The following is a 16,422-nucleotide window of genomic DNA, read 5'->3' as shown; positions in this document are numbered from 1 at the left end:
GAAGCAGCTCAAAAAACACAACACTTTTATAATCCCAACAAACTGAGAGCATGAAGCTTTTTTGTTTTTCAGCTTTCGATGTGGTTTATGATGGTTATCGTGTTTGCTCCATGATTGTTTTCGGACTATGTTACTGTATAGGACCCATTTTTCATCACCAGTGATGAATATTTAGAAAAAAGGGTCGGTCCAAGACATTTTAAGTGTTTTTTAATTGTTGTGCTTCAATTATGACGTTGATTATTAACTCCAGTAGGCTAGTACCTTGAGGGGAAAAATTTCCAGAACGGAATCATACCATTTCTGATTCGTGAGCTCTGTTAAGAGTATATGAAAGAATGGTCACTAAATTAGAATAGTTAAAATAGTATCATCAATATAACAGAGTGTGTGAATATTTCAGATTCTATTGAATAGGGAGATAGGTATGTGGAATATTCAAGGACAAAGGTGAAGTAGATTTAAAATATCACGTTATCACAAGGTAATTCACATAAAAATCCGTCAATAATATTGATTGATTCTTCAGAATAGTAAGTTTCAAGTACTTATCAAAGATAGATAACTAGTCTATTTAAATTTCATAATTCGTGTTATTAACTGATTTATAATGTGCTAGAATCATGAAAATTTTTCTTAATTTCATATTTATGATGTCTCAATCGAGATAAATTATTTTGATTAGTATCTAAGTTTATACAAAGCATAAGAGAGCAAAAGTTATAAATTAACTTGATCAACAGTTAACCGGCTACTATTGGTTGAACTGAAATAAATCTAGAGTTAAGAAAGTTTATCTGTCGTTTTCTTTTTGATGTAAATTTTCCAAATATTGTGAGCTGGCAATGTAAAATATTTGGTTAGAAGTTGGTTTTTGTGAAAAACAGGAAGAGCTCGAAAAGTGAGTGAGTTTAGGTGTCTCCACAGTATTAATAATACAAATACTTGATAAAAAAATAAAAATGCAAGTGGATCAATAGCTACTGAATAGAATATGACCAAATAAACTGGAGTAAACTGAGAAGCAGCCTTTGATTCAAGAGTTTTTTACTTATCTTTTGTTCTTATGTCTGGATTCAAAGAGTAATATTATACAGAGTTTTTGTAATAATAGTGATGCTGTTTACATAGGACAAACATCTTAATATTTGGAAAAAAGATTAACTACAATAAACAAAATTCAATAGACCATGAAATAGAGAAAACATGCCTAAAAATTCAAACGTTAGCTATAAATATCAGTTTAGATTCTCTTGTATAAGAGAGATTATAAGATTAAAAGCATTTATGAACCATATAAATCAAACATTGCTTCTTGTTTATATTTTGAAAGTAACGTTCAAGCAATTATAAATTAAAAGTATTTGCATGATGACAGAATTATCGTATTATGTATTTTACAATTAGGATGTAATATCATCTTTAGTCATATTCACTTAAATATATGAAACTCTGTTAATCTGTTAATAACATTATATACAGGGTGTTTGTATATTCGACTGACAACGCTCTACCAGAGAGATGATTTATTTTGATATAGGAATACGAACCCTCACGGGGCCTAGTTGCTGAGGTATAGGGTGTTCAAAATTTTAAATAGTATATATTTGTTAACAGAACGCTAGAAAATTATGATCAGGAAAATAAGGTGTATGAACTGCACTATCATCACTATATTGTATTGAATTATGTAACTGTCTCTATATGACTCGCGCTATCTTCACCAGTGTATTGTTATCCATACGACTTATGTGCTCATTCCATTCTTTATTTCTTGATAAAATCCATTCGTTGACGTCGTCTATTTTGCACAATCTTCTGATGTTCTCACTTCTTTCCCTGTCCAGTAGGGTTTTTCCGGCTATGCTGCTTAGCACTCTCTTCTGTTTCCATCATTCTTTTGGTTTTCGCAGTTTCTAGCCATGTCTCTGCGGTGTAGGTCATTATGGGTCTTACCGTGGCCTTGTATATTCTCGATTTCGCTTCTATTCCGATATGTTTATTTCGCCATATGGTTTCGTTCAAACATGCTATTCTTAAAGCTTTAGTTGTTTGTTCTCTAACTTCGTTCTCTATGTCTCCAAATCCTGAAATTTCGATTCCTAGGTATTTGAATTTCATTACTTGGTGAATTATCTGGTAGTCTACGACACATGTAAAGGGTTTTTAATTACGGGCACTCGCAACGGTTTAACTACTTTTCTCAATCTCTTTGTTATGCAATGATTGTAATACAAAATCAGGAATCCTCATCATTTCTATTATCAAATCTTTTCTTTTTCAGTTAAATTGTATATAATTCATGAATATAAATATTCTGCGAAGATATAATCATTTGTTTAACAAAAATAGTTGAGAAAATAAAAAAATACGCAGTAAAATATAATATAAATTGATATCTTGTTATGATTAAACGTCTCAATGCTAATTGGGACTTATACTGATACTTATCGATAAAAAATTACTTATCAGTACGTATTTTATATCTTTACATATGTATCGATGGCAAAATGTTTGTTTATTAATTTAAGATAAATAATCAGTAGAAAATATCTCATGTTTTGAAACAAACTGAAGTAATGCCGATGCTCTAGAGTGTATTGTATAAAAACAAAACTTCGACCAAATTTTGCTTTATTCATCAATCATTCCTATTATTTCATAGTATGCTTTTCTTCAGCTTCTGTTCCATCAATAAATTGTTTATTCGATTCATATATTTTTCCTTAGAACATGTTTCTCAGATTTTAAAATATCCTAAATATCTAACACTTTGATATGAAGTATACAGTGAGTGCGAAAACAACTCAAGACCGAGTGTGCAAGACCAAGTCCTTTCTGCAAGACTCTCGCAACTCTGCTTTTTTTCTTTTATTTAATAATATACCAAATTAATATTTCCAAAATGTCTATTTTGTCAAAATATCATGATATAAAATAAGTGTAACGTGCTAAAACAAGGATCTCGTTGTAAAAAAATTTAAAATTAAGGGTTGCCGATTGATTTAAGGAGGGTAGTTAAGAGAAAATTTGATTTTTTGTTCACCATATATCTGAGCATCACAAATGTACTAATCTGTTCACGTCGTCTGTTTTAATATATCTTCTTATTTTTCATATTTCTAGTTTACAAGTTTATCTTTTACATTACGACATGGTTTTTGATTAATAAAAAAATTTCATTTAACAGGAAATTAGAATTATATTCAATCTTAAATTGTTGTAGGTATTGGGAATTTCAAAGTGCAAAACATTCGCGTAATCGGTGTCACGAACGCTAACATATAAAGAAAAACATTCTAAATATGATATATATCCTCGTGATTACCAAATGTCGTAATTTGTTCAAATGGTATCTTAGAATTCAAGACCTTCCTAAACTGTGGAGCAGTTTATATACATAAATCAGAAATATAGCTGGTTCCCCCGAGACTTGTGTCTGAAACTACCGAAGTTCTAGGGACTTCCCACGCAAGTCTTGTACTTTTGTCACTAAAATGGTGACTTCTTGCTGTCAAGAGCATTATTATAGTGCTAAAATAAACTAACAATAACTCATCTTTATCTTGTTAAAAGTTATGACTCCCAAGATATTAACAGAAGGTACCAAACAAGACAGGGTTTTAGAATAATTTTAAGTTTACTGTACTATTTTAGAAAACAATCTTGATGTAACATTAAAGTAACTCAATTTATATGGGGAGACTTACACAAAATGTTGAAAAAATGTAGATAATCGACTAGAAAATTCAGAACTTATAATGGTATAGTGTAAACACAATAATTTAACCCTCGTAAGGCTAAGCTAAAAAACTTAAGTAAATGGCTGATGGAGTAAGCAACGAGTTGGTATTCAGTCATTTTCCTATTGGGTAAATGTTCTATTGACTCGAGAAGACAAAGAGTATATTCATATTTATATCACTTCATACATTTATTGCGACTTTTTAGGTAAAAGAAGTACAGCTGCATGTTAGATATGTAAGACGAACCGCAACATACAAAACCCACACGTTCAGAGCGTATTTGACTATCTTGCTCTTAATATATATCCTTAAAGGAACCTTTTCTCGAAATATTATTAGTTGTTTATAGATGCAAAGATAGGTACTGACATTTAAAGCAGTTTTACAATTTGAAACCAAATCTTCGAACACATTACTGATCGGAGCCATTTTTTCGAAACGTTCCCGATCTTCTCGTGTTTCAAGATTATCAAAACGCATGAATTTCTCTTTATGCTTTATAATCCTACCTTCAATTATTTGAGAGAGAAGTTAAAGGCATGTTATTGAAGAGAAATCAAACCTATCGTCGGAATCAATTAATGATTTTGGGGTTGATCTTCAAAAAAAATATTACATATATATCTATGTATGTATCAAAATTTTGTAGAAACAAAAAGTCGGTGAAAGTCATTTCAGAACAATTTCGAGATTGTTTGGTGAGATTTTTTTTTTTTTTTTTGGTGAGTCCGTTCATAATATTTTATATAAAGTAGTTATTAATTCACAAGTCTCATTTTTTTCGCTTATTTAACGAAGCATTTCAGTGCTTCTGCAGATGATAATACATATTTCTAACAAGTTAAATATTTTCAACAATTTATTGAATTATAAGTTAAATATTTTCAACAATAGTTATAATTCAATAAATTTCCTGTATTCAATAACTCACATGTACTGTCTTGAAATGCATCGTTGGTGGTGCAAAATTATTCAAAAACTCTTTTCTATAAATTACAAAACCAGTTCATCTTGACCTTAACTTAAATCCATAATGAATATCATAATTTTCACACTAACGCTAAATAGTTGAGCTGAAAATTTATTTAAAATTTTACGTTAACTTGTGATTTATTCCATTTTCGATTTTTATGTTAAATATCAATCTGCCGTACCTTCAAAATGCGGTATTTACTATAATCGTTTTTGATCAGTGGTCAGTGAAAAACTGTATTACAATCAACTCTTCATATTTATTATTTGGAGAGTGACTTGCATAATCAAATACGCAAAATATCATCACCACATTTGTTCCTTATCAGTAAATATTACCTAAAGATATTATCGTAAAATTAAATGTATACTTCATTTTCTGATTTTCAAGCATAATCTGGTACTCATCGGTTATCAATCGCCTATAAAAATACGTGGAAGCGATCAAAATCAATCTATTTGTCTGAGTTTCTTCTGTTGATTTTGAAATAAGGTATGTTTTTTCAATTAAACTGAGCTTTCATTCGTTATTTCTCACCTCAAATTTTTCATTTAGGGCATCATTTTTATATAAATTGTCAAATAATCATATAAAAGATCTAGTGAAAACTCTAATCTTTGACACAAGACGATCGAAAATATTTCAAATCGAATCCTATGAAACAGTTTAAGGGAGGATATTAGAAAAACCCAGCTGTCGATTAGAAAACGTATCACCTTTTATATTTCGGTTTATATGGAAAAATCAAAAACTCATAACTAAATAACATTAACCCCCTAGCAGAAACAAACTAATTTTAAAAGTGCTTAACAATATTTTGAAATATATCAGCAGGTTTAGTAAGGATATTATTTTATTTGATCATTATAGAGTCATAATGGTATTTGAGCTATATTTATTATAATTACTTATACTCATCAAATTAATAGAAAAGTATGATATTCAGTATAAAAAATGTATTTAACCTTAACTAGTATTTTTGTAGTCATACCGGTCATAACGCAGTAAATAAAGGGCTTATGGCATAATTGAAAATTTCTATGGCGTGTCTCTGTATATATTATTTAATATTCTAATGGAGCCTCCTCTGGAATCTATAAAATAAATAGTTCAATATCTGAGAACAATAGAGAGAAAAACATAAATGTCTTTTTTACTTCATATTCACAACAAAATGATAGTTGTCAAATATAAATAGTTTTTATTATAGAGTGATGGAGTCGCATCTGTTATTTAATCTCCATAAAATTGCCGTTTGTAGAACATTTAACATTTTTTGAAACTTTCACCTCAGTTTTGCTAGGAGGGCTGTGCTCGGAAACAATTCAGTTTTGACAGTTCTTACTTCTCTGCAATAGCTTCTCTCTTAATTCGTGATCGATTTTTCACCCGAAAAAGATAATGCTTGAGTCAGATATCTATTATCTTACGATAGATTCATTATTTATTGTAAACATCATTGCTTGGTGAAAACAATCGACTTCCAGGCTAGTATTATCGGTTTTTAATGAATAAAGGACAAAGACAAAGACATCAAATCAAGATTATAGTGAGACATGGTTGCCAATGTAAAACATCATCATTTTCATAGCAGATGGCTTTTTCTGGATTTATTCATGAATTAATATGTTTATTTCATTTAATGCCTTTGATATTATTCATAAAATATTAAGTAAAAATACTTCTTTCCTTTCAGATAGATCAGAATGAAATTCATCGTTGCACTAATTGCGCTAATAGTCGCTGTTAACGCAGTTACAATTGAAGAAGCCACAGAAAAATGGAACGTATTCAAGGTTAGTTATAAACAAGATTTATACAAGGGCTGTTCCTTTCGATCCACAAATGTTTTCCGCGCTTTTCTTCAAGTCTTGCAAGCAACCGATAATCGTTAGAGGGTTAAATATGCAGAATATAGTATATGCTTAACTCATTCGAAGCCTGTTGTGACTGTTTCGATGGCGAGCCTATAACTAGGTGCATTATTTTAATGCGAGAGAACACTTTTTACAAATTTATCCAAGCGTTTTTTTATTGCCCCACGTAATTTTGAAATAAACTTTCTTTTACATGAAATTATACATTCAGTTTCCCAAAATACGGTTAACATGATCTTTCCTGCTAAATGGTGAATATTTTTGGATACGAACTTCGATATTTCTATTTTTTCCTACATATTGGTTCCTACATAATAGTTTAAATCCATATATGATAGCAGAACCGGACTTAGGCATGGGCCAACCCGGGCGTGCGCCGGGGGCCCCCGCTGCTGGGGGGCCTCGCGACGAGCCATATGATTGATTTTTAAACATATGAATGCAAGCGAAAAAATACATATCCATAGCCAATGTTCAGAATCAACATAAATTTTTTTATGCGCAATCATGTATGAAGAAAAACTATTTGCTATTTTTTCAAATGTTGAAATCGCTATGCGAATATTTTTAAGTAAAATGCCATCAAATGCTAGTGGGGAAAGATCGTTTTCAAGGCTCTCCTTAATTAAAGATTACCTCTGAACCAAAATGACTCAAAAAAAACTAAATCAATATAGCGTATTGTGTATTGAAAATGAGCTACTGAAATCGATTGACTGCACTAGTGTTATTGAAGAATTTGTAGGTAGCAAAATAAGAAAAAAATGTTTTTAATTTATGAACGTAATTTTGTACTATTTTTAGTTAGAAATAATGAATAAATTGACTATAATTAAAATCAACTTGATGTAAGAATTCACGTAAAACGCCCGGCCTTACATAGGCCCCTTAAGTATTTTGGCCCGGGGGCCACGATGACTCTAAGTCCGGCTCTGTATGATAGTTACAATGTAACATGATCATGTATCATTTTTTTATATAAAGGTCCGGAGCTTAGATTAGGTTCAAGGTTATTAATTATAAATTATATCGGAAATTATTTACAAAAAAATTCGAAATTTCAGTTAATATTTCCAGTAGTCTACTTCATCTTGTTATTCCAAAACAAGATCTCAACTATCTTGCTCAAACAAGATACCCTGTTATTTTTTTGGCAACATTATATGTATAGAGAGCTCCAGTTTTCATCATTCGAATGTTTTAAAATTAACAATTTTGTTCTGAATAACTAGCTTTCACAATATTACAAAAATTACTCAGAAAATTCGAAGAGTGATTTCTTACACATGACAACCCCGATTCACCCCAACGATGAAAGATTTTACACTAAAAAATAAACACAACCACAAAGAATATGCGATCTTCATCTCACCTAAGTAAATACTCGAATAGTGTCTCCTTTAAAAATTACATGAAACTATACAGAATAATTTAATATAAGACAATAAAAGCTGCCAAAGATATTTATTATAATAGGAGACTTGCTAATTCTCGAATTTTTCTAAAGAAACATGCTCCATTGTGAATTATCTAAGAAATAAAGCTGCTTCATCGAGTAGAATCTCTATTTCACCTGATAACCTTAATAATTACTTTTTGAATTTAGTCAAAAATTTATAAAATTCTTTAACTCGTTTTCATGATCCGTTTTCATATCTGCCTGATGCTATGCTAGCTTACACAGTTTCTTCTTTATGTCCGTTGTTTTAGCAGAGCTTCCCAGTACAATTAATATCCTCAAAAATAAATAACATTCGTTAAAAAAGTTTTCGAGTCTGCCCGATTGTAGATTGAATCACTTTACCACTTCAATTAACGTTTCATTTCAAAATGGCACTTTTTCTAATTACCTTAAGACGGCTATAATTATATCTCTGCATAAAGGATGAGATAAAAATTAAGCATCGAATTATCGCTCAATTGATTGAACTCCTTCCCACATTATCTAAGGTCATAGAAAAATTGGTCAAAAACAGGCTTTTATCATTTGTGTTTAAATACAAAATACTTACAACCCATCAATTTGGGTTTTTAAGTAACAAATGCAGAAATTTTGATATTTTCTCCCCCCTAAATATTGTCTACTTGAGCCTAAACAGCCATCACTCAACTGTAACAACTTTTTGTGATTTTTCTGAGGATTTCAATTGTGTTAATCATAATATTTGATAATCATAATATTTGAAGTAACAAATTGCAGTACTACGGTTTCAGAGGAGCAACTCTCGCATGGTTTAAGTCATATCTAGTGACCTAATCACCCTTAAATCATGCTGTGATTCTAATCTTCTGTGTCTCAACATTTCTAAAAATAAAGTTTTATCATATAAAAATACATTGCAGCCTCTTTTATTGAATAACTCCACCATTGACGTCATTGAATCTGTAAAATTCTTAGGGCTTGTTGTGGACAGTTCCTTGAATTGGGAGTTACATATTGCGGCCTTATATAAAAAATTAAGTTTCTCCTGTTTCTCCTACAAAAGAGAACTATTAGATATTTACTCGGACTAAACAGCAGGGCTCACTGCACGGACATGTTTAAAATATTGAAAATTCCTTCCTTTTTCATCTTTCGATCCGTTTGCATAATCCGTAGGCACGCTTCTCCAATTTCAGAGCCGTTGTACGGCTATCCACTTAGGAAAGCGAAGCACGACCTTTACCTACCTTCTCTATGTTTATAATTAGGTAAGGGCTCAATATTTCACAATGCAAAAAATGCACAATTATTTGCCAATTGAAATCAATTATCCCGCATTTCGCAATAATTTGAGGTGATATTTACTGGAATTCTATCCATCTATCTAATTCTAGATTGAAATTCGGTATGCTCGGTGTGCTCGATATATACTTTTGAGCTTTGAGAACGAAAATCGTACCGGAAGGTTTCTTATCTCATTATCACACCCGTCTTTAAAAAAGGTATCGACTTTGACTATAATTCATGTTGATCTACTATGTTACTCATAAAAACGGCGTCAGGTATGCTGCAGTTGACGTTGTGGCAATTCATAGCAGGTCGTAATTTTTTTCAGAAATTGGAAAGAAAATAAAAGATAAGGAAACATTAAAAAACGCACTAATTCACTTCAATTATTGACATTTCCAAAACTAAAAACGTTAGCGAAATGAGTTAGCTACCAAGATTTCTAGAGAGGAAAACTCAATTCCAATTTCCGAGTATAGGTCGTATAATTTTCTGTTAATTTGTAACTTGAGACTTTTCATTACAAGAAAAATTTTCCTCGAGGACACAGAAATCCTATAGGCACTTGATGTTTCAATAGTTACATTGAAGATCATCTTAGATTCTGAAAATGCTAGTACACATTCAGGTCGTCTGGTATACTGTACACAAATTTTACGTAAACCAATTTAAATGTCTTTATTATAATCTTGACAATAAAATAAATTTTGATTGATATTTATATTTATTATTATTTAATTCCTCTTTCTGTTTAGACGACTCATTCTAAGCAATATCATCCTAAAGAAGAACAACTACGCTTCACAATTTTCCAAGAAAACCTTCGCAAAATCGAAGAACATAACGCAAAATATGAAAGTGGAGAGGTTTCATATTATTTCGCTGTCACTGGCTTCGCTGATTTAACTAGTGAAGAGTTCAAAGCTATGTTGAATTCCCAAATGTCCACAAAACCAAAAATGAACAACACGAATCGTTTTGTAGTAGATCCTGAAGCCGATGTACCCGATAGTATTGACTGGAGAGAAAAAGGTGCTGTTTTGCCAGTTAAAAATCAGGGTAACTGCGGAGCTTGCTGGGCTTTTAGTGCGGTGAGTTACAAAATATATTATAAATATCTTTGGATATTGAATACACCTTATAGATCCTAACGAAAAGACCATTATTGAATTATCAAAAGTATGATATTTCTACATTCTTGTTCAAGAGCCGTTTCTTTCTGTTTTTTCTGGAAGCAATTCTGTTTTTATCTATTTATCAAATAAAACAATTAACCGGCGATCGTTTCCGATGAAACTTTTTAATCTAACATTGTATGAGTGCTAATTCTAATTTTCTACTAACATAATTATTCTTTTTCTCTTCAAAATATAATTTTTCAAATATAGAATAAATCTGTAAATAACATTTTTGTATACATCAACTTTGAATTTAAATCATAATACAATATGTTTAACAACAACGAATCAGAATAATCAGATGAAAATCTCTTACAAAATCGCAAATTAACAATTGGTCCTGTCGATCGTGAATATGTGTACATATATGAATAATTTTTTGATATGAAATAGATGAGACTTGAATCTTGGTAACTCATTTCAATGTATTTTCTGCAGACTGGTGCATTAGAAGGACAAATAGCTATCAAGAATGGTGAACAACAATCTCTTAGTGAACAACAATTAGTAGATTGCTCCACTAAAAACGGAGGATGCAATGGTGGTTGGATGGACTGGGCATTTGATTACGTCAAAGAACATGGTATTTGCTCAGAAGATAGCTACGCATATCTCGGTGTAGATTCAGGGTGTAAAACATCATGCGACACTGTTCTTTCTACAATTTCAGGTTATGTAGATGTCGATGCCAATGAAAAATCCCTTCAGGAAGCCGTAGGTATGTATCAATAAGAGAGGCTTTATCTAAATTGTAATTACTGTAATGATTTTTTTTTTATTAAACTCAGGTATCATATTTTCTTATGATTTCATTCTCTCTTATTCACTTCAGCTACCAAATCACTGCTAAATCACTATTTGATCACTGATAGTGATAGATCACTCTTCGAAAGATAAATTTCCTTTATAATGAATGGAGGTATGTTCAGATATAGAGAAAATGCCCAAAACATGTGAATTCCAATCTCAATTAATCAGTAGTTTGGAATTTCTCTTTTCATCACACTAACTTGAGAAATATGAAATATCAGGAGGGGTGAAGAACACACAAATTTGAACTGCTCCCTTTATTTACTCTATCTATTTTATATTTATTGTAAAATACAACAAGAATAATTCTAAATTAATGATTCGATTTCAACAGATCTATTATGCCTACCTTCCATTTCTATACAATGACAGATGTCAGAAGTTTTTCTAGCTTTACTCAATATTATTAATGTAATCAAATGGCATTCTGCCACAATTCTTCTCATGACTGAGAAAAATTCAGGTGGTGTCCCAATGATGTGAAATATGAATCCAAAAAGAAATTTGGAGATAAAATTTTGGTCTAGTGTACCATATACAAAGCAGGCATTTCACGTCCTCATGTCGGACATGTGAGCTGTGAGGAACTGGACACATATTCATACATGGAGATGTCTCCCAAAATTGGTTGATCTTATTAATAAACATCATCACCAGAGAATGGATAGAGGCTCAGGACATATCATTTTGACCGAAAGAAGATAATCACCTAAATATTTGGAATCCGAAAATAAGCAACAGCTTCGATGTGGAATATTACAAAAAATCTGTTAAATTGAGCAAAAATTACGCTTAATGGGAAAAAATGGCCTTCAAGTAAAATTTAAATTATGTTTCTTGTTATATTTTATGAAAAAAGGATGAATAAATGAATTTTTAACATTAATCCGTTGTTACGAAATAGCACCATAATATTTTTACATTTTTTCAGGAACTGTTGGTCCCGTTTCCATCGCAGTCTCTGCTTCTATTGAATGGCAACTGTATGGAGGAGGTGTTTTCAGTCTTTTCCTGTGTAACTTCGAAGAAGTAAACCACGGAGTTCTGGCTGTCGGATATACTGACCAATATTGGATCATCAAAAACTCATGGGGTACATCTTGGGGAGAGCAAGGATATATAAGATTAATCAAAGGAAGAAATGAATGCCACGTTTCTGATATAGCCAGTTATCCTGTTTTGTGAATATAATATCAATAAAACTATTATTTATAGACAAGTTTATCATTTATTATGCCATTGGATATATATTAAATTCCTAACTAGCTAAGAACGTACTAGGAAATAGGGAATATGGAAATAATTTATTTTACCAATTGATATGCTCGTAATCATATTTTTCCAGATATACCATTGTTACAAAAAGACGCACTTAATGTAGTCGTTAAAACGGCACTGTCTAATACACTGGAATTTCGATAACTCGAACGTTGTTCAGTCACAATCTTCAGTAAGTCGAAAAAATATCCGGTATCTCGAATTATTTAGACTTCGTAATTCGAGCGGAATGTTTTTTCTTGCGCAGGCTTTTTAGTACATATATAGTCAATATCTCCAATTTCAAAAATTAGACTCTATGTATCGATTTAAGAAAATGGAATACAGTTGGAACAAGAGAAGAGTTTCTAATATTCGGGCCAGGATATACAAAGCGATGGAAAACAAGCAGCAGAGGGGAATAAAAGAATGAACGTAGCAATCAAACCCTATGATGAGTGAAACAGAAATTTTCTCGGAAGAAAAGAAATCACCAAAAGCACTAAAAGGAACGAATATGAATCAATATTCCGACCAGACGTTATAAATATTTTGATAAAGACTTAAAGAAAAGTCGAAACGTCAAAGTTTATCTTTCTTTAAAAAATTATCGTTTTTTGTATTGTATTGATGACCTCTTAGTCTATTTTCTAAATAATGAGATGTTTACCCTATGTAGACAGCGTCACAATTAGTACAAGGCACTTGATAAACAATATTAATTCTTTTGTTTTTTGGTGTTTTAGATTTTGATTTAGTCAAATATTTTAATAATGCATTATGTCCTTTATAACTTATACTAATATCATATGTATTGAAATAATCCGATACTTGTTGGGAAAGTCCTTGTGCTTATTTCTAATTACCTTCAAAAACAACATGAAAAAAATAATATGAGTGTCACTTTCCATAAGGTGCCATTTAATATAAATGGTTTCAGTGGCCTGGTACTTCGCTCCAAATTTCAACATTCCAAGTATCACCATTCAAAAGAAAAGAAGGAGGAGGGGACTTTCGACAGGCACTGTATAAATGTGAATGAGCTTTTTTCAAAATCATTTGAAACAAGAATCTTTTATCCCTCCTGACAAGGTCACATTCTTCTAAAGAAAGGAATTAGGATCGGCAGGTAATGCGAATAATGAATTTAAAAAAAATCGGCTTTCAACTAACAATTTAAACTGAGGAATATCATAAATATGTGAAAAGAAACAGCCAAAGTAATCACAAGTTTTCTAAAATTTCAATTCATTATATCCAAATATGCGAGTCATAGTAGAAAATGCAAGGAAATCTACAAGTGCCTAAATGCAAAAATATACATTTTGCATACAATCAAGCTGTGCTAATAATAACAATAATAATTTGATAAACTGTGATGTTTAATCATTTCGATAAAATTATTTATTGTGATTGCAGATTTCTATTGTAGTTTCTCCTCTATTTTTTTCAAATGTTCTCCTCATAGATACGATATGGTAGTCATCACTCAAAGCTCACTTCCAATAAAATTCATATATTGTTGAGGTCTCTTATGTTTCTAATTTCTCAACGACATTTCAGCTTTTCTCAATCCTGACATATTATCCAAGTAATTGGATTCCCTTTCAATTTCTCTGCCGAGATTTTATTCGAGTAGACCCTCACAATAACCAATTTACACCTATTTCTTTTTCAACGTTCAAAATTTGTCTTCATTGAAGACGAAGAAGATGAAGAAAACATTGAACCCCTAGAGATATTAAATTAGATAGCATACTAAATGAGTTATTGAAATACGGAAGATAACAACTAATGGTAGAGCTTACAAAGCTTTTCAAAAGAAAACTATCAAACAGAGAAGTTCCTAACGAATGGAAAAAGGGCAACAAGTAGTTGAAAAAGCTATAGAATACGGCAAGCCCGCGTATGTGTGCTTCATAGATCTCACCAAAGCGTTCGACAGGGTAAGGCTAAGTGACGTAGTAGACATCCTTTAAAAGAAAAACGTTCTGAAAACCATAATATACATCATAAGACATTCAAACTATAACACATCCACTCACATATCAGTTAACCAAAACCTGACAGAGGAAATATAAAATCCGACAGGGAATGGATGAAATGATAAATCATGTCAAGAATACAGCAAGAGGATATTCACTTACAAGGGGCGCAATAAAAATAATCTGTTATGCCGATGATGCTGTAATTGTGGCAGAGAGCGAAGACGACTTACAACAGCTCCTATATTCATTCCACGTAAAAGCTAAAACCTTTAGCATGCAAGTATCCACCGCAAAAACTAAAACCCTTGTCATATCTAAAGAACCGATGAGGTGCAAACTCGCACTAGAAAATGAAACCGTAGAACATGTCATTTGACTACCTAGGCACACAAATCACCAAATCAACAGAACAGAATAAATGAAGTAAAAGGACAAGCAAACAAAGCCAGCCGAATATTAGGCGCACTCCGGGACATTATCTGCAATAATACCACTATGAACAAAAGGCAAAAGTTAAAGTAAACAAAACCTGCATTATACCCATTATACCCATATGCCATAGAAACAAGTGCGGACAACAAAAGAATTAAAAACATCATTCGAAAAACAGAAATGAAAATACTCAGAAATATATGCGGGTACACACTAAGACAAACACAGACATAAGACACAAATGTGAGGTGGAAGACTTAGTCAGATAGGGAAGTAAACGTAGAAGAGCTTGGAACGAACACGTGGACGGGATGATCAAAGAAAGATAAGCAAAAATCTCTCGAGACTTTAAACCAGGGACACGATGACCTCTAGTAAGACCTCCAAAAAGATGGATGGATTCATGGACATCAACATCTCAAGGATGACAAGTTAGAAACTATAGGCCTAACGCCTACAATATGTTGAAGAAGAAGAAGAAAAAGAAAATTTGTCTAATTCGAAAAAGACCCAAGTTATTCAGCTATTTTATTTCATGATTAAGTATTCGCCTGAATATAAACACATCCTGTTAATTGCTTTATGTCTTCGAGGTCAGATCCTACAATCGTCAAAGACTGCAAACTGAATATAGATATTTTGTTATTTCAATATCAACTCTGTGGGGGTGGAGCTTCCTGGCTGAAAATGTAACTTTTGGCTGTTTAACTGGTATCCTGTATTGATGAATCTAATATTCTTCATAGTATGAACTCCAAACTCAATGGATATTCGATGGTAGGAAATCAAGTTGGCAAGTGGTGAAGATTTTTTATGTTTGCCTATGTTTCCCAATTGAGAAAAACCTTCGGAGGTGCTGAGATACTTTATAGAGCATTTCAATAACCAAAGGAAAAGAAATATATCAAAGTCCTGATTGTGGGCTTTCACTCGCGGTTTTTTTACGTATAGTCTTTGTACGTGTCATTCATCCTTCTGTAATGGTATGTGGATATTTTCTTATTTTAATTATAAAAGTTGTTTCTATTAAGGCTAGTTAATTTGATAAACGGGTTGCTTCTAGGATTCTCAAACTTTGTTCAGAGTTCAACATAAGTTGTCTGAGACACTCTTTCTTTGTGCAGTTATTGAAAGTCTGAATTCGATTGCTGCATATTCATATGCCAATAAGCTAGAACAGCTGCTTTAACTTTCCAAAATGTGAAATCATCCCATCCCATTTAAAATTGTTGTTGTTTGATGTTTACTTGTTTCTGTCAATTTGAACGTAATTCTTGAATAATTTTCGGACAATCTATAATCCAAAGTAAAAACTCTAACAGACTTTCTTATATCTGTATCAGATTTATTATCTTTGACAGGTCTAAATTACTTCTGTTTCTAATTTTATTCTATTGTTTATGTCTCCAAGAAAGTTTTGGATGATTATCAGGAATAAAATGAAAGATATT

The 16,422-nt window shown here is 31.7% G+C and overlaps 1 protein-coding gene across 1 annotated transcript; it reads left to right on the top strand.

Annotated features, from left to right (window-relative positions):
* The first annotated feature begins 5,099 nt into the window (after positions 1-5,099).
* LOC130896359 (procathepsin L-like) lies at positions 5,100-12,513 on the top strand. Its single transcript, XM_057804383.1, has 5 exons — positions 5,100-5,211; positions 6,416-6,515; positions 10,062-10,397; positions 10,923-11,202; positions 12,226-12,513. The coding sequence occupies exons 2-5, from the start codon at positions 6,426-6,428 to the stop codon at positions 12,477-12,479; spliced, it is 960 nt and encodes a 319-aa protein (XP_057660366.1). The 5' UTR covers positions 5,100-5,211; positions 6,416-6,425; the 3' UTR covers positions 12,480-12,513.
* Positions 12,514-16,422: the final 3,909 nt, after the last annotated feature.

The sequence above is a fragment of the Diorhabda carinulata genome, chromosome 7, assembly GCF_026250575.1.
Source record: "Diorhabda carinulata isolate Delta chromosome 7, icDioCari1.1, whole genome shotgun sequence".
Classification (NCBI taxonomy): domain Eukaryota; kingdom Metazoa; phylum Arthropoda; class Insecta; order Coleoptera; family Chrysomelidae; genus Diorhabda; species Diorhabda carinulata.
This window is presented reverse-complemented; position numbering and strand designations above follow the sequence as displayed.